The sequence below is a fragment of the Rhinoraja longicauda genome, chromosome 8 (genome assembly GCF_053455715.1).
Source record: "Rhinoraja longicauda isolate Sanriku21f chromosome 8, sRhiLon1.1, whole genome shotgun sequence".
Taxonomy (NCBI): Eukaryota; Metazoa; Chordata; class Chondrichthyes; order Rajiformes; family Arhynchobatidae; genus Rhinoraja; species Rhinoraja longicauda.
In genome coordinates, this window is record NC_135960.1 from 28510409 (window position 1) to 28530374 (window position 19966).

At 42.4% G+C, this 19966-nt stretch overlaps 1 protein-coding gene across 3 annotated transcripts in view; it reads right to left on the minus strand.

Annotated features, from left to right (window-relative positions):
- vps8 (VPS8 subunit of CORVET complex) overlaps positions 1-19966 on the minus strand; it is a 432205-nt gene that overhangs the window by 125900 nt on the left and 286339 nt on the right. For all 3 annotated transcript variants that reach the window (XM_078403484.1, XM_078403485.1, XM_078403483.1), the window contains one exon: positions 5955-6124. In XM_078403484.1, the coding sequence (XP_078259610.1) occupies positions 5955-6124 (170 nt within the window). The remainder of the gene's footprint in view (positions 1-5954; positions 6125-19966) is intronic.

Genomic DNA, 19966 nt, shown 5'->3' on the forward strand with positions numbered 1-19966 from the left:
CAAATTCAATTTGCTGTGCTGAAGTGGAACCTTGTTCTGGATATGTAGGAGGGAACCTTGTGACATTTTCAGAAGTAATTTTAATTGTAGTTAAAAGCCACAGTAACTTTACTATCAGGCAAAGGCAAAGAAGACGACACAGTCAGAAATGGAATGGTAGCACAACAGAGTTTCACAGGCTGCACAAGAAAAGTGGAACCATTCTTTACCAAAGTCTTGCAAAACCCTTCCCAATTGTGGGAATTCCCAGGGAGAAAGTCCTAGCACTTGATCTTGCCATGTATCTGGAACTGTCAGACAGCTTTAGAACTGTATTGCATCTTGCCATTTCCTGTACATTATTTGCTAGGCATCAATGAGACGGTTGTAGAATTTGGACAATGTCTGCGAGTTAAAATGCCAGGAGCAGGCAGGTATTTTGACCAAAAACCAGAAACTCTCTCTGCATGTTCATAGAGATGCAAATTAAGGTCAAGAAATGTTAATGGAACACCTTGCAGTGAGGTCAAGAACCTTCCTGAATTTGCAGCTTGGATGTACTGGGATTCCAAAATGTATATCATCTGCAATGGTATCTCACCTACTCACCTACTCATTCTAAACTCAACTGAAGTCAACATAAGGGTCTGTAATTACACAAGATTTTGTTTATACCTGTTCAGTTCATTGTCTACCATGTAATGAAATGACCTCAACTGTATCATACAACATGAAAAATCCACATTGCTTTGTTTGTGTGGGATGTTGCAGCAATAAATGTCGCATGGGTCTAGGAACCATTCCCTCCCAGCATTGAAAACGGATCTACATATATGAATATTGACTGTCCAGAAACAGTAGCAATTTGCACTATATCCCAGTGTTCTATGGCAAAAGGTAGTTAACTGAGAAAACTGATGATTGGAAAACATATGGAGACAATTAGAGAGTAGATGTAGCATCAAGATTGCATTGTCCCCTTAAACACAGAAGGCACTAGTGTACAAAACCACTCAACATCATTTGAAAGTAAAGAACAAAAGCAACAAGAGACATTGCACATCTTTCCTTCTTTACTAGTCTTCCTAACAAAGCACCAACTCGTGACAACTCCTGAGAGTTAGGCCGCTCCTTGGGTAAACCCTCGGCACTGAGACTGACAGGATCTGGGCACTGCCCAGTCCAGGGGGTTTCTCCAGCAGGGGTTGCGGAGAGAGAGGAGAGTGAACATGTGTGCTGGCAGCTTGCTGTGTTAAGAAAGCATCCCGACCGGACTAACCTGGCGTCTAGCCTTATTCCGGGCTGAACCGATCGCTCCCGCTACAAACTACAGTTTAGGAAATTTCATTCATCATATTCTATATCAGTTTTTCCATTTCATTTAATCATTCATATTTCTAAATACCTACTTGTGGAATCATAACGTGACTTACTGAAGCAGTTTACAAATTTATTCTAATGGCATTTGCTGAGAAAAGTACTGATCGCAGCAATACTATTACCAGAAACTAAAAAAAAGATTTCCCTTACACCTTGACAAAAATTAGCTCCTTAAAAGATATAAAGCACTAAGCTATTGCTGAAAAAAAGTACCCCATTGACTGAAAAAAACCTTTAAGTTTTGAAAAGGTCAGCTTTGTTTTGTTTCTTGTTTGCATCTGCCATTTCAAATGTGTTTGTTATTAATCTTGAGATCATGTTAATTTTCTTGAAATTTTAATGTAATCACAATGAACTTTTATTGGGTAGACATTACAACAGAATTTATTAATACAACTCGGATATTAACTTTGGCACAAAATCCATTAAAAGGAAACCATTAAAAGCAAAGGGAACAAACGAGATGAGAATAAAAAAAGTAGCAGGAGCTGGCTATTCAGCTCCTCAAATCCATTCCACTACTCAAGAAGATAAGTGCTGATTTTCTACTCAACACCTCCTGCCAGTTCCATATACTCTATGCTATGTTCTTCAACCTCTTGTATAGGACCTTACCATAAACCTCCTGAAAGTACAAAAGCTCCTGATTCTCCTTTACCTCAGAAGGCAGTGGAGGCCAATTCTCTGAATGCATTCAAGAGAGAGCTGGATAGAGCTCTTAAGGATAGCGGAGTCAGGGGGTATGGGGAGAAGGCAGGAACGGGGTACTGATTGAGAATGATCACATTGATTGGCGGTGGTGGCTCGAAGGGCCGAATGGCCTCCTCCTGCACCTATTGTCTATTGTCTATTGTCTACCAATGCTCTAGATACAATTTAAAAAACTGCAATAGGTTCATGCATTTCCTTTTCATCAAACCATGTTTACTCTGCTCAATCCTATTATCTATATACTAAAAATCTTGTTTGTTTGTTTGTTTGTTCCTGAACTATAGCCAAAACGGTACAGAATAGAGCTGCAATTTTAGGCCCACCTTACTCACCATCATCCCTTTGGTGCTAATGGAAGTAGTTTCATTGAAATCGGTGCTATATTTTTTAAGTTATTCACATTTAAAAGTTTAAATCTATCTCCTAGGGAGGGAGGGGGGAGGGAAGGAGGATAAGGGGGTTGAGGGGGATGGAGTGGGAGGGGGTGGAGGGAGTGGGGGAGGGGAGGAGGGAGAGGGTTGGGGGAGGGAGGGGGGGAGTGGAGGGGGGGAGGAGGGGGGAAGGGGGGGGGAGGGGAGGGGGGGAGGGGAGGGGGGGGAGGGGAGGGTGCTGTACCAATGTAGGAGAGGTTTGGGCCCAACAGGTCCACTTGCTATTTACTTTCTAAATAGAAAGTAAATAGCATTATTTACTTTCTATTTATTTTCTAAAGTTTTGATATCACAATTTCTATCATAGATTCCAGCATTTTCCCCAACCACAGGTCTTAAGCTTACAGCTCACTGTTTTACCTTTTGGCTACTTAAAAATGGCGTCACATTTTCTCCCCTCCCAACTGTAAACACCTTCTGGAACCTAGAATTTTAGATAATAACACCCACCATCTCCGTAGCAACATCACAAAACCTCTGGCATGTAGATTATAACAAGATGACCTCGTTTTTTCCTAAATCTCCCAGCAACGACACATGCAACTGCTGACAGGAAATTCAGAACGCCTACAGTGCCCTCCAGAATGTTTGGGACAAAGACACAACATTTATTTATTTGCCTCTGTACTCCACAATTTGAGATTTGTAATAGAAAAAATCACATTGGTTAAAGTGCACATTGTCAGATTTTAATAAAGGCCATTTTTATACATTTTGGTTTCACCAAGTAGAAATTACAGCAGTGTTTATACATAGTCCCCCCCCCCATTTCAGGGTACCAAAATGTTTGGAACACATGGCTTCATAGGTGTTTGTAATTGCTCAGGTGTCTTTAATTGCCTCCTTAATGCCAGTACAAGAGAGCTCTCAGCACCTAGACTTTCCTCCAGTCTTTCCATCACCTTTGGAAACTTTTATTGCTGTTTATCATCATAAGGAACAAAGTTGTGCCATTGATAGTCAAAGAAGCCATTATGAGACTGAGAAACAAGAATAAAACTGTTAGTGACATACCTTAGGGGTACTGATTGTGAATGATCAGCCATGATCACATTGAATGGCGGTGCTGGCTCGAAGGGCCGAATGGCCTACTCCTGCACCTATTGTCTATTGTCTTATAGGTTTACCAAAATCAACTGTTTGGAACATCATTAAGAAGAAAAAGAGCACTGGTGAGCTTACTATTCGCAAAGGGACTGGCAGGCCAAGGAAGACCTCCACAGCTGATGACAGAAGAATTCTCTCTATAATAAAGAAACATCCCCAAACACCTGTCCGATAGATCAGAAACACTCTTCAGGAGTGGATTTGTCAATTTGTCCGCAGAAGTCTTCATGAACAGAAATACAGAGGCTACACTGCAAGATGCAAACCACTGGTTAGCCACAAAAATAGGATTGCCAGGTTACAGTTTGCCAAGAAGTACTTAAAAGAGCAACCACAGTTCTGGAAAAAGGTCTTGTGGACAGATGAGATGAAGATTAACTTATATCAGAGTGATGGCAAGAGTAAAGTATGGAGGAGAGAAGGAACTGCCCAAGATCCAAAGTATACCACCTCATCTGTGAAACACGTGTTATGGCCTGGGCATGTATGGCTGCTGAAGGAACTGGCTCACTTATCGTCATTGATGATACAAATACTGATGGTAGTAGCATAATGAATTCTGAAGTGTATAGACACATCCTATCTGCTCCAGTTCAAACAAATGCCTAAAAACTCATTGGCCGGCGGTTCATTCAACAGCAAGACAATGATTCCAAACATACTGCTGACGCAACAAAGGAGTTTTTCAAAGCTAAAAAATGGTAAATTCTTGAGTGGCCATCAATTACCCGATCAGAACCCAATTGAGCATGCCTTTTATATTCTGAAGAGAAAACGGAAGGGGACTAGCCCCCAAAACAAGCATAAGCTAAAGATGGCTGCAATACAGGCCTGGCAGAGCATCACCAGAGAAGATACCCAGCAACTGGTGATGTCCATGAATCGTAGACTCCAAGCAGTCGTTGCATGTAAAGGATATGCAACAAAATACTATACACAACTACTTTCATTTACATGACATTGCTGTGTCCCAAACATTATGGTGTCCTGAAATGGGGGGACTAGGTATAACCACTGCTGTAATTTCTACATGGTGAAAACAAAATGTATAAAAATGGCCTTTATTAAAATCTGACAATGTGCACTTTAGCCACATGTGATTTTTTTCTATTACAAATCTCAAATTGTGGAGTACTGACTTGCAAGTGCTTTGACATACGATATTTTGACTTTGCGATGGTGCAAAAGCGATACACGTTCAGTAGAAACTGTACTTCGAATTTTGATCTTTTCCCGGGCTGGCGATATGCGGTACGATACTCTCTCGTGATGGTGAGCTACAGCAGCGAGCCGCAGCTCCCAGTCAGCCACGTGATCACGAGTGCAAACAAATTACAATTCAATAAATTACATGAGATATTCAGCACTTTATTATAAAATAGAATTTGTGCTAGATGATTTTGCCCAACCTTCGGCTAATGTAAGTGTTCGGAGCACGTTTAAGTTAGGCTAGGCTATGATGTTTGGTAGGTTAGGTGGCTATGATATTCGGTAGGTTAGGTGACTATGATGTTTGGTAGGTTAGGTGTATTAAATGCATTTTTGACTTACGTTATTTTCGATTTACAATGGGTTTATTGGAACGTAACCCCATTGTAAGTCAAGGAGCATCATCTGTACCAAATTTTTTTGATCGTCTGCATTTATCAAAGACTTCATTGGTTGTTCAAGTCAATTTTATTTGTATAGCACATTTAAAAACAACCCACGTTGACCAAAGTGCTGTACATCTGATTAGGTTCCAATGGAAAAAAAATGAAACATACAGTAGCACGCAAACAGTTCACAGCGCCTCCTCAATGAGCCTCAAACGCTAGGGAGGAGAAATAGGTTTTGAGCCTGGACTTAAAGGAGTCGATGGAGGGGGCAGTTCTGATGGGGAGAGGGATGCTGTTCCACAGTCTAGGAGCTGCAACCGCAAAAGCGCGGTCACCCCTGAGCTTAAGCCTAGACTGGGATAGTGAGTAGCCCCAAGTCGGCCGACCTGAGGGACCTGGAGTTAGAGTGGGGGGTTAGAAGGGGGGTTAGAAGATTTTTGATGTAGGTGGGGGAGTGTCCATTTAGTCCATGTTGTTACAGTAAGCAAGCTTAGGGTATTGTTTAACTGGTAATTGCAGCATTTCTGTGTTGCTCACAAAGCCTTGCAATGTACAGGGCCTTGACTCTGAGCTTCAGGGACCAAGTAGCTGTTAGATGATTTGCTACAAGGAAATAAAGATTCAACCAGCATGGAAGTGTGCAGGTGACTTGATACAGCAAATTGAAGGTCATGAAAAAAGCATTGAGTGAAAAATAACAAAAGGCCTACATTGTTCGTATAAAACAGCAACAAGAGATTGCACATACCTGAACACGATTACTTCTTCCGTGCCTTCTTGTCTCCTCTTGTATTGCTGCAAGCAGATACTGCAATGCTCCTGCTTTGGGTTCAGTCCTCTACTTACAGCTCCACGAAGGTTGCAGAGTGACCAGTGGAGATCATGGTTCAGGAGGTTCGTTGTGGTTTCCAGCAATGTCTGTAAAAGAAAATAGCAAGCCAATGAACACTTTAAAAATGAAATGAGTAATATCTTGCAGCAAAAATGCTACTCTCTGAGAATGCCACACTGACCCTGTGCCAGCACACTTATCATCTTTAATCATGAGGTAGGGAGATGGACTCAGATTTTGAATATGCTGGGCTAGAAACCTTTCCATTTTAAAACTAAAAGTTCAATTTGATGCATTTTTCAGTTGTTAAATACAAGTTTAAGTAAGAGATGCATACGTTTTTGGATACTACAATATCAAGATCAGCAATACAATTTGAAGACTAAATTACACTTTATCTTAATTGTTTCTTTAACAAAATCTTACTTTTTCACATTGCAAACACCCCCTTCCTTTACTTTCTATTTTATTCATTAAACTTCTGACCTGCACATCCCACTAACAAATGGGAGAGCATTGTGTTCTACATACTATTTTGAAAGCCACATGCAGTGTTCTCAAAGTAAAGTAAATAAAAATGTAAATTCTGTATGCTTGGTGTTAATCGTCATCACAATTTATTAAAAAAGTGAATCAAAAATTCCAGTCAACTTTAAGGGTGCTTTTATGGTTTGTAATTGGCTAAAAATGAAGAGAGTCAAAGCCCATATGTACGTTGGAACATTAAGGATTGATTGATAAGGAGGACAATGTTTGCTTTGAGTTGTGTCAGTAATAAGCTTTGGAGGTATTTTGCAATGAAGGGTTCATTCCAAATGCGTGCTTCAGAGAGAAGCTCCTTTGTTTCAGTATATTTGAAAACATGATGAGTTAAGTAGCTACTTTTCTCTAAGTGAACATCATTGTAGTGCTGTAAACCTATGTATCTTTAATTTTACCAGGGGCAATTGGCATTGTTCCTGCCTTCCTCTCATTATCTTACATGTCTTTACTGGTGAACGGGCTGAGGGCTTACCTCCCGTGCCCTCGGAGGGGCTCTGGGTCGGCTGTAGGAGGCGCTCTGGTCACTGAGGCTGAATGATGACCATTGGAGGCAAGGGACAACGTGAACAATGGGCAGATGTCGAGGAGGCGTCAGAGTGGTTGAGTTGGTGGAGTGCGCCACTAGAGGACCTAAAGCAGCCTGGGGCTCAGTTAGATGGGGCGTTGCTCCAAGTGGCTGAGCACACAGAACAGACGTGGATTGCAGCAATATGGAGTGGTAGAGGACACTGCCAATGCTAGGCCAGGCCAGCCCCTGCAACTCCGACCCAGAGCCGCTGCCAGGACAATGGGCGTTTACGGCCAAGTTAAGACTCTAATATTTTAAAGACTTTGGACATGAAGGGTGCAAGATGGTGCCTGAAAAGTGGCAACTCGTGTACTGTCTCAGTGTGCTTTATCCTCTTACACTCTTGTACTTTGTGTGATCATTCCAAATGTATAGTAGAATTGTCACGGAAGTGTGTGCAAAATACATTTCACTGTATTTAGGAACACGTGACCATTGAAACTAATTTATTTTCCAATGAGCTGAATAACTGCCATATCAGGTCATGCAGAAGTGGTGAAATTTATCAATGCTGGTTGGCGTCTACGCAAAACAATCAGGTTAGTAGTCATTGTCATCAAAGTAAGCTGTGAAACCAGCTCTCGGGTTATTAATTTGAACCTCAGCATTCAATACATGAGTGCTGCTTTGTTAGGTTTTACTGAGCTATAAAAAAAGTATTATACAAAAGTATTTTGATATCAAGAAATGTAGCAAATCTTACATAGCAAAGAGAACCACTTCAATTAAAATAATTGCATATCCCCTCTTCAAAATTAATTACACGGACACTAGTGGCATGGACTAGTGGCTGATGGATCTCATATGCCGTAATCATTCCACGACATGACTGAATTTGATTTCCCATGGGGCCGAGCTGCAAATTCCCCCAAAAAAATTTACACAAAAAAAAAGATTTTTCTTCCAATGGCAATTTTCTATATTGCTCTCCTTTTTTTCCAAGGAATTGATTTTAAAATGGAATGTTGTTTAGGATGTTCCAGAATAGACACAAACTTGAAGAATTATTTAATTACTATCTGCTACTAAATCCAAATTACCATTATGACTGTTTGAGGCTCAGCAATGATTGCAGGCTAGTTACGCAATTTATTTGGTCAGTATTTGCACGAATTATAAATGGCAATATAAGTAATGGCATTCTTGGTGATTGTGTGGAGATTGAGCACTCATCCACAATGCTGCAATAGTTTAGTCTTCATCTTAACTGAGACACATGAATTAAAGAGAATGTGATCCGCAGCAAAAGGAATCCTGTTAGAAACCTCAAATCAACCCTTATCCTTTGCAGCAGAAAACTTGGACTTTAATCTCAGATCTGCCGGATGCTGAGCAAAACATAAAGTGCTGGAGTAACTCACTGTTTTGGGTCAGTATCCTTTTTCCAAAACATTGCCTACCCATTCCTTCCACAGATGCTGCTTGACTTGTTGAGTTAATCCTGCTGAGTTGCTCAAGATTCCAGCATCTGCAATTCCTAGTGTCTCAATTTTACTGCTTGATGCTGAGTATTTTACTTGTAACCATGGATAAAAAGAGCAAATTCTGGAAACTAGGAAGTGGATATATAAATCATAGAGTAGGCCTACCCTGCCTATGCTATCTCAATCATACAGACAGGATGGCCTATGAGTCCACACACACATTTCTCCAACTGGAACATCCAGTTGCTCACATAAAATGGAACTCTGGATTACAAAACAAGACTAATCAGGGTAATTAAAACTGGAAAATTCTTCTCCGAACTCCATCGAGTGATCAAAGGTAATCCGGGATTAACACTAGTCATTCTTACACATGGGAAGTGATCTCTGCCATAATATGGAAGAAACACTGCAAGGAAGGAAGAGCCACATAACATGTAACAAGGTCCTGCCCAGGCTCATCTTGTAGGGTGACACAAAATAATGAATTCATCTTCTGCTCAAAATAAGAACAATTATAGATTGACAACTAGTTTATTGTATAGCAGCTGGGAGGTGAATTAGGCACATTAAAATTTACAATGGAAATTCAGTACACAGAGTTAAGCAATTAACTCAAGAGCTTTCATTGCTGAACACAAAATGAGCAGTTCGACTGTTGCAGATTAGCGTCACACGGCAACCAATTAGAATTAACAGCCTTTTTTTTTGCTGCTTAATTAAATGGAAATCGTGATATAATTGATTCCTCTTTGCATCAGCAAATGGCCTTTCAAAATATGGACAACATCTCGGAAAAGAACAAGAGGATTCATTGATTGAGAACTGCTCAGGTGTGCTTAAGCATTAAGGAATGAATTAATTAAATTGCCTGTTGGAATTTTATTTATTTATTTGGAGGAATATTTTTTTTAAAGCATTGGCTTTAAATCGCCTCTGTATTTTGAGAAGGGAAGTTAAAACAAGCAATTTTGATTCTTTAGCACTTTCAATAAAATAAAGGAATAGATTACACTAAGTGAGATCTGTGAATCTGTGATGTTTCATCAACTGGACAGGTGATTGTCCACATATAGATTCATAGAGTAGTACAGCTCTAAAACAGATACTTCAGCCAAACTCATCCATGCCTTGCGAGTGCTGTCTGGAAGCGCTCGCATGGAAAGCACTCAATAACATGGGGAAAATCTGGACGTCTCGAATGTCTAAGGATCTCAAACTGAGATTCTTCCAGGCAACTGTAGAGACAATATTATTGTATGGGTGTGAGACATGGACTCTCACTCGAGCACTGTCCAAGTCTCTCGATAGTATCTACACCCGAAGCTCAGAAAAGTTCAAAATGTCAGTTGCAGGGTCCACATCACCAATGCCCAGCTTTATGGGGAGATTCCACCTCTGACCGAGAAGATCAGGTCGAGAAGGATGAGGCTCGCTGGTCATTGCCGCTGCCATCCAGAAATACCAGCAAACAAGGTTATGCAGTGGGAACCCACCCATGGAAGACGGAACATGGGACGACCAAACAAGACGATGCTGACGTGGATGGAAGATGCATATGTAGAGACAAAAGAGGAGCTTGGCATCTCTATGGAGGACAGAGATGTGTGGGGCGTCCGTCACCATGCCCGCCGGAAACCAGCACCACTGCGTCACTAATGTTTTCAACGATTTTAATTAATTAAATTAATAATTCTATGCCGACAAAATACCCATTCATGCTGATCCCATATATTTTACACATCATAGTTGTAACTGCATCTCGTCCCTCCTCTGGCAGTTCGTTCCATATATCCACCACCTTGCCCTTCAGTTCCCTTTTAAATCTTTCCTTCACCATAAGCCTATAGCTTGCAGTTTTAGACCACCTTGGTCTGGGAAAAAGAGTAACTATCTTCCCTCTTAATTTTATAAACATCTACAAGAGAGTCTCACAGGGAGATACAGTCAAACTGCACAGAAACCGATCCTTTGGCCCAACTTGACCACACTGACCAAGATGCCTGTCTATGCCATAAGGTCATCCCTTAGCCTCCTTTGCCCAAGGAAAATAGTTCCAGCTGTCCAATGTTTCCTTATAACTCAATTTGTAAATTACTTTCTTTCATGGCTTCAGTATTTGCAGACATCTATAATCTCATCCAACTCCAATCTGAGGTTTCCACCTTATGAAAGAAGACCAGTACCATCTTGGTGCCAAAGAAAACACGGTAGAGTGTCTTAATAATCACTGTCAGGTGATTCTGATGTCCACCATCATGAAGTGTTTTGAGAGAGGGGTCATGGTGCACATTAAGTTCTGTCTCATGGACACCCTTGATCCACTGCAAATTGCCTTCCATGGCAACGTGACGGCAGACACCATCTCCCCGGCCCTCCCCTCATCTTTGGATAATGATGATATCTTAGTCATATTCCTATTTATTGACAATCGCACCACTTTTAACACCATAATTCCAACCAAACTCATCTCCAAACTCCAAGACCTAGGACATAGCACCCTCTCTGCAACTGGACTTGACTTCCTGACCCATTGATCACAATCAGTAAGGATAGGCAAAATATCATCCTCCACGATAATTCTCAACACTGGAAGGCTGCTTTCCCAGCTCTTTACTGTACTCCCTATACACTCATGACTGTGCTGTCAAATTCTGCTCCAACTCCATTTACAAGTTTGCAGATGACGCCACCATAGTGGGCTGGATTTAAAAAAATGATGAGACAGAGTACAGAAAAGAGACGGAGAACTGAGTAGCAAAGCCAACAATCTCTCCCTAAAGTCAGCAAAATGAAGGGGCTGGTCATTGACTTCAGGGCGCAGGAGGGGTTGGGGGAAGAGGAGTACAAACCCCAGTCAGGATCAATGGTGCTGAAGCGGAGATGGTTTAAAGCTTCCCCACCATCACCAATCATTTGCTCTGTTCCAGTCTTGTTGACTCAATGGCTAAGAAAGCATACCTACACCTTTCGTTCCACGGAAGGTTAAGGTAATTTGGTATCTCTTCCTTGACTCTTACCAACTTCTACAGATGCACAATTGAAAGCATCCTATCATGAAGCAGCACAGATTAGTTTGGCAACTGCTCTGCCCAAGATCGAAAAAAATCGCAGAGCACTGATGTATGTATGGCATGATTTCTACGGATAGCAGACAAAATAAAGTTTTTCCTCTGCATCTCAGTACACGTGACAATAATAAACCAATACCAACACAATGCAGAGATGTTATGCATATTTGTAAGTATCAAACAGAGAAACACTAACCAAAGACTGTTAATACATATTTCCTTTCCAGTGTACTTTAGTTCACATTTGTAAGCACATTTCAAGAAACTCTTTGGTCCATTCATGTGCACTCTTCCCTTTTTTTGAACTCAATGGCAAAGAACATATGTTAGCAATACAAAAACTTAAGTCACTCTCAGAAGCAGATAACAGCTGCTGAAACTGCTTACTGGAGGGCTTGTGGAAGATTTGTTTTGAATAATTATTTCAAACTCACCTACAACACACAGCTATTTAATTTTCCCCAGAATGGATTAAATGCATCCAATTAGCAGCTAAATTATTTATACAATTTAATACCTCAACGAGGCTTGGAGCAATAGTTTATCTTGTTTGCCTTTTCCAGTGCCGAGCAGATCAATGACGGCAGAGTCCTCATCTCCCAATGTTTGAAAATATATTTTAGCCGGTAGAGCTGTGGCTTCACAGGCCAGAGACCCGGGTTTAATCCTGACCTAGGGTGCAGTCTGTGTGGAGTTCTCCATGTGATCGAACCCACACGTTCTCCATGTGACCGCATGGATTTCTTCCGGTTGTACCAGTCTCTGCCCACACCCCAAAGACGTGCGGGTTTGTATATGAACTGGCCTCTAAGAATTGCCTCTGGTATATAGGGAGTGTATGAGAAAGTGGGATAATATAGAACTAGTGCGAATGGGTATGCAATGGTTGGTATGGACTTGGGCAAAGAGTATGTTTCCATGCTGTATCTTTCAATCAATTCATTCAAGTGCATATTCCGAATGTTGTTTTGTTCCATTTATAGATATTTTAGAAACATCATGAAATAAAACTTGGTAGTCTGGGAGGAGTCTATTCATACTGTCATGCCTATGCTGATCATTGAAAGAGCATTCATGCTTCCTCACAATTTCCCTACTTTTTGTATCTCTACAAGTTACTTTCCCTCAAGTACCTGTAAATGTCACTTTTAAAATTATTTATGCAGCTAACTTATACCACCTTCAAAGAGTGTTTCAGATCAAAAAATTCTGAAGACCAACATTATCCTTTATTGAAGGGCCAGATCATTTATCATGATCTAAAGGAATGGTGTTCCATGATCTAATCAAGTGCAACCCCCTCTCAACACCTTGAAATCCTTTAAAATGTTACAAAATAACCTAAGGGCGAACAGGAATAGGCCATTTGTTCTCTTCTAAGTGATCCACCATTGAATATTTTCAAAGCTGCTCCAAACACCGAGAAGAAACCATTGCATTTAGTTAATTCCAGAAATTGAATGTGATAAAGACGAGGATACAATAGAAGGCATAAGGAAGTGCAGATGTTGATTTACAAAAAAAAGATGCAAAGTGCTGGAATGACTCAGCAGGTCAGGCAGCATCTATGGAAAACATGGATAGGTGACATTTTGGGTCGGGATGCTTGTTCAGACTGATTGTGATTGTGGGGAGAAAAGAAACGTGGGCAGGACCATGTCCGGCAGGTGATAGGGTGGATACATGCAAGGGTTTTTTTTTATTGGCAGTTGGTTGAACAAAGGCAAGAGATGAAAAGACAAAAGTGTGAGATAAGGATAAAAGCTACAAAAAAATGTGAAGCCAGAGGAAGGAATATAAGTGGAAGAGGATGGTAGGAAGGGAAAGGGAGAAATTGGTGTGCATTCAGGCAGGGGACAGGGGAGGGGCATAAAGGAGGGTGGGCTGTTTGTAGGTTAGTTACCTAAAATTGGAGAATTCAATGTTTATTCCATTGGGCTGTAAATTACCCAGTGAAGTGCTGTTCCTCCAGTTTGCGTGTGGCCTCACTCTGGCAATGGAAGTGGCAGAAGACAGTGTCAGTATAATAGTGTATGGAGGCAAGTTAGGGACTGGAATTTTGCAACAACGTGGACATTGTTTAGGAAGGAACTGCAGATGCTGGTTTAAACCAAAGATAGACGCAAAAAGCTGGAGTAACTCAGCGGGACAGGCAGTATCTCTGGAGAGAAGGAAAGGGTGGCTTTTCAGGTCAAGACCTTTCTTCAGACTAGTCAGGGGAAAGGGAAACAAGAGATATAGACGATAATGTAGAGAGATAAAGAACAATGAATGAAAGACAGGCAAAAAAGTAACAACGATAAAGGAAACAGGCCATTGTTAGCTGTTTGTTGGGTGAAGATGAGAAGCTGGTGCGACGGGTGGGGGAAGGATGGAGAGCGAAGGAATGCTGGGGTTATTTGAAGTTAGAGAAATCAATATTCATACCACTGGGCTGTAAGCTGCCCAAGTGGAATAAGAGTTGCTGTTCCTCCAATTGTTGTTTGGAATTATGTGGTACACATTTTCTACTAAATTAAACATCATTAGGTAGGTAGATACTATTACAACATTCAAAAGATCTTTGCGCAGGTACATGGATAGAAAAGGTTTAGAAGTATTTGGCCCACATCCTTCTAAACAGGTGGGACTAGTGTAGATGAGTCATCTTAAGTCAGCGTGGCAAGTTGGGCCGAAGAGCCTGTTTCCATGCTGTATGACTCTATTATGTGTAAATCTTCCATTATTTTGCAGACTCAAATCTGTGTTGGAAGCTATTTGCCACATTGGAATTAACACAATTCAGTTGACAGTTTGGTTGGTAAAATGTTGTTTTCCATTAAAAAGATTGCATTAACAAAACTCATATAGAATTCAATCTGAATCCTCAAATATTGTAAAATTATTAAACATTTTATTATCAAAGCCTATTAAACTATTTTGCATCACAGTTTTATGAAAAATCACATCATATTGGAATTACCCTAAGGGGCAAAGGTAAAATATCATTTAATTGATGATATGGGTTTTAATTAACTTCATTTTCAAAAAACAAAATTCATTTGAAATCTTTGATTATTTGTGTCTGGAGCTATTAAGATTGAAAAAAAAGAATAAAATCAGCTTCTTTCTAAAAAAAAGTAGCCTTTTGAAAAATAAACAATTACACATACTAAGCGAATTGGGGAGAGTGGTTTAACCTCGGGTCGAGGGAAATTTCACAAACTTTGGAAATGCCTGGAAGAATGAGCTGAACACTGGAGCAGAAAAAAACTGGTGGAAGAACTCATCAGGTCAAGTAGCATCTGTGGGGGGAATGGACGGATGACATTTCAGATTGGAATCCTCGCATGGAGTGTAAAAATTTCACTCAACATTAGCAATTCAGAGGTACAAACACCCTCAGATAATGTCAACTAGGAAAATTCTAACATTAAAATAATCAGTTTTAGTCGGTTGATATGGCAAAAACAAGCAGCAGACTCCAATCTGTAACTGTTATCTTGTTTAAAACTATTTTCCCAATTGCAATTAACACCTTTCTACAGCAGCTTGGTTGTGAAAATGCTGTATTTTTCATTAAATGGCATGAACATACTTTAACACAGAACTCAGTTTGAATCCTCAAGTATTATGCAGATCATACAAACTTTGGTGGTGTTATTGACAGTGACAGTCTTAGGTTAAAGAACTGATCTGATGGCAAATTGGGCACAGCACTGGGAGATGGAATATAAACTTTGCAAGTCTGAGAAAATATGTGGGGCAGGGCTTCAAATAAGGGTAAAACATACAACTGGAATAGCTGGGCCCTAGGCAGTATTGAGGAGCAAAGGGATGTTGGTGTACGTCCAAATATCCTCAAAGGTGGCTGTGGAGGTAGAAAAGGTTGTTTGCCTTCATTAAACAGGGCATAGAATACGAGGACAGGGAGATTTTCATAAAACACTGATTAGACCACAACTGGATAAGAAAGATGAGTGATTGCATTGGAAAGGGTACAGAAGATAATTCACCAGGACGTTGTCTGGGATGGGCCATTTCAATTATGAGACAGGATAGGTTGGGTTTATTTTCCTTGGAGTAGGGAAGGCCGAGGGGATGGGGTTCATATAGAGTTACACAAAATTATGTGGCATAGATAGTGAAATACTTTTTATCCTGTCTAAGATCAGAGGGCATAAGTATAAGATGTTTTGAGAAGATTTGAGGAAGAATTATTTCTGCCTGTCATGGTTGCAATCTGAGAAAGCCTAAAGACTCACAACATTTCGGTAGTATCTGGACAGAATTTGAATCACAAAGGCAGTGAAGGCTGCAGAGCAAGTCCTGGCGTATAAAATTAGAATAGGAAGGTACTTGATAGTTGGCATGGACACGGTGGGCTGAAGGCCATGTTTCTGTACTGTTTCTGTCAATGATTCAATTTAAGGATTAGTAAAACTTTAGATTAGTCTGTCCATGGTGTTGTATCCAGTGAATGCTCATTGTACCAAGTCTCTCCGAAAAATCACCTGATCCAGGAATTATCGTAGAATGCCAAAGTACAATAAGACAGGTCAAAATGACATTTGGTTGGAATGACTCAGTAACAGTTTGATTCAATCTGCACGTGAAAGTAAGGTAGGAACAAGCAGCAAAAAATATTGATTTCATTTCAAAATTATCCATCCTGCCCCTAGAGTGAGTGAACCACAGAAGAAATTTGTCCGATGCCTGACACACCGTGCTGCTTCTCATCTGCTGGACAAGGTTTCGTCAAGGTTTTGACAAAACCTTCCATAGCAGATGAGAAGCAACACAGGCAAATAAGCCAACCATTTCTCCACCTATTTTCAAGGTCGTCATGAGGAAAGATGGATTGGTCTCATGCTTCCAATGACAAGCAATAACATTTGAAATAATTTCAAAATCTAAGTGTTTCAAGTAACTGGTGACCTTGTTGTGATAGTTGGCAGAAATCTGGCTGGGTGTAGCTCATTCAAGTATATGGACTGGCCAAGATGTCAGACAAAATGGCAAATCCTGTGGAAGAAGTACGGCTTAACTCAATTACTACTTCCAATGGGATAAGGCTACGGGCAAGTATTGGTGCTCTGTAACATCCTCCACAATCATAATTGTAGTATTATCTTCCTTATCACACTCAAAGTTCTCAACCAATGATGGTTCCTATATTATCTTTGTTTTACGATAAAGTGACAAATCCCCAGTGAACCATTATTGTGCATATCATTACCCATACTATACTGCAGGATGCTACCTGATTCTCCAGGCAATGGAAGTGAAGCTGGGTGGGTTCAGTGGAGTCAATGATCAGACTGTAGCTAAGGTCAATTTCCCCAATTGTTGTAGATTAAAGAATTACAAGCAATTATGCTGGATGTTTTGTCCCAAGAAACAAGCCTCTTTTACTAACAAGATAGGATCAATGCAGGATTAGTGCAAAGTAACAGTGACAACTGTCAGGGCATAGAGCTTGCTGGCACTAGTCATTATGTAGGTACTTTGCGACAATACAAGTAAGGGTTGCCTGTCTGCAGTGAATTACAATTTGTGGTTGCAAGCAGCGTGCGACCTGGTTGAGCGACTGGACCTTATCTTGCTGTTTATGGGTCTTTGGGGGGAAAAATTAAGAAAATGCCTGCTCTGGAAAATGTCAGTCGCCTGCTGAATGCAAGCATGACCTGCAGACTGCCTGACAATCGCACACAGTCTGGAAGGAGTTGGAGACAAATATATCATAGGCTGCAATTACCTCAACTGCAGAGGGCAATGCCACGTCAACTTAAATAGATAGATGACATCAGTGTCATAACAGTGCCAGCTTCCATGGACACCTGCAGCCTTTTAATAACCTCATTAGAGGTAGAGCAGCTGGTTTGTCCTGACCCCGAACATTCAATAGCTGGGAGGGAAATTCCATTGTGTATTCCTTGTCCTACTTGAACTCCATGGAACTGCAGATGTTTCCTTATTCTATTCGTAGAACATCTTGGAAAAGACTGCGCTTCTAGAGAACTTGGCTTTGGGGAACAATAAAACAACAATGCTTTTGGAATTGCAATCAAGTAGCTCTTTTTGAAGTTTCTGCTCCAAACCTGTCAAATGTTAGGAAGTTATCACAAACTATTGAACAAATACTGAGAAATTGTCATCAATTTAAACATGACATAACAAAAATGCAGAATATAAACTAACAGTCAACCTCCTGGGACATTGTAGCATGGGAGTGAGAACTAATGAAGCCTTCAAGTAAAATGGAAGTGAATCCAGAAGATATAGCGCTTCAGTCCCCTTTTCGAAAATTGCAACATTTTTGTATCTATATACTACTAAAACTCTGCGGTCCAACATTCCGTATGTATATACGGAAGATTCCGTATGTTTGTACGGAAGATTCCGAAGATTTCTGTCCATAACTTACAAACCCTACTCCTCCCAGACGGTACACCAAAGCGCTACGATTTTTGTACCGCCGTATTCACCATTAACATGGGCAACTATTGTAAGAACTTTCGTTCAAATTGAAGCTACCTTTTTAAAGCTAGAGAGATATTAAAGTTGAAATTTCTCATTTCTAACCCTTTTCTTGAAGGGGCTTCAGCGCGTGATGTCACAATGGCCCCCAGTGCACCAATGAGAGATCAGCTCGCGATGGACAAGCAGCTGCTATTGGGTGTTTACTACTTTAAATTTACATAATTTTTTTTCTGACCTTTTTTTTCAAGGTCTTCAGCTTGTGACGTCACAATGCTTGTGTGAGATAGTTGCAACAATGTTGCGAAAAGCAACTGCCAGTTTTTTAAAGTTGTGCCAGTCACTTAACATACACAGATCAGCATGGGGCCCCTATTCCCTCCCTCCCCCCCCTTCCCCCCTCAACCCCTTCCTCCCCACTCCTTCCCACCTCCATCCCCACTCCCTCCCCCCCTCCTCCCCAACTCCCTCCCCACCTCCCTCACCCCTCCTCCCCTAACTCCTCCCTCCCTCCCCCTTCCCTCCCTCCCCTCCTCCCGGTTACAATGGAAACCCTACGAGGACGGGCCCAACGGGGAAAGAGGGGTACTGGGAAAAGGGGAGGTCCCCCTTCCCCCCTCAACCCCTTCATCCCCCCTCCTTCCCACCTCCATCCCCACTCCCTCCCCCCCTCCTCCCCCTCCCTCCCCCCTCCCTCCCCTCTAACTCCCCCCTCCCTCCTTCCCTCCATCCCTCCCTCCCCCAATCCCTCCCCCCTCCCTTCCATCCCTCCCCCCTCCTTCCACCCTCCCTCCCCTCCTCCCGGTTACAATGGAAACCCTACGAGGACGGGCCCAATGTGGAAAGAGGGGTACTGGGAAAATGGGAGGTTCCCCTCCCTCCCCCCTCACTCCCCCCTCCCTCCCTTCTCCCTCCCCCCCCATCCCTCCCCCTCCCCTTCCCCCCTCCCTCCCCTTCCCCCCTCCCTCTCCCTCCCCCCTACCCCCTTCCCTCCCCTCTCCCTCCCCCCCTTCCCCCTCCCCTCCCCCCCTCCCTCCCCCTCCCCTCCCCCCTCCACACCTCCCTACTCCCTCCCTCGAAAAGCAACTGACAGAAGCACTAAGTAGCCGCGAATGTTTCAAAACCAGCACTTAACCGCGAATGTTTTTTAAAAAAGCACTTAACCGCGAATGTTTCAAAACAAGCAATTAAAAAGCACTTTTTTTTTTAAAGCTTTTTTTTAATTCCAAGAGAATGGGGGGGGTCTGAGAATGGGGACTGGGTAGGGGGACAACAGGGGTCGTTGCGGTGGGGGCTTGGTGGTGGTGGAAAGAGGGGTACTGGGAAAAGGGGAGGTCCCACTTCCCCCTCAACCTCTTCCTCCCCCCTCCTTCCCACCTCCATCCCCACTCTCTCCCCCCTCAATCCCAACCTCCATCACCACTCAGCCCCTAACTCACCCCTCCCTCCTTCCCTCCATCCGACCCTCCCCCACTCCCTCCCCCCCTCCCTCCACCCCTCTCCCCCTCCCCCCTCCTTCCACCCTCCCTCCCCCCCTCCCGGTTACAATGGAAACCCTACGGGGACGGGCCCAATGGGGAAAGAGGGGTACTAGGAAAAGGGGAGTTCCCCCTCCCTCCCCTCCTCCCTCCCCTCCCCCCTACCCCTCTTCCCCCCTCCCCCTCCCCTCCCCCCCTCCCTCCCCCTCCCCTCCTCCCTCCACACCTCCCTCCTCCCTCCCTCCCCCCCTCCCGGTTACAATGGAAACCCTACGAGGGCGGGCCCAACGGGGAAAGAGGAGTACTGGGAAAAGGGGAGGTCCCCCTCCCTCCCCCCTTCCCCCTCCCCTCCCCCCTCCCCTCTCCCTCCCCCTCCCTCCCCCTC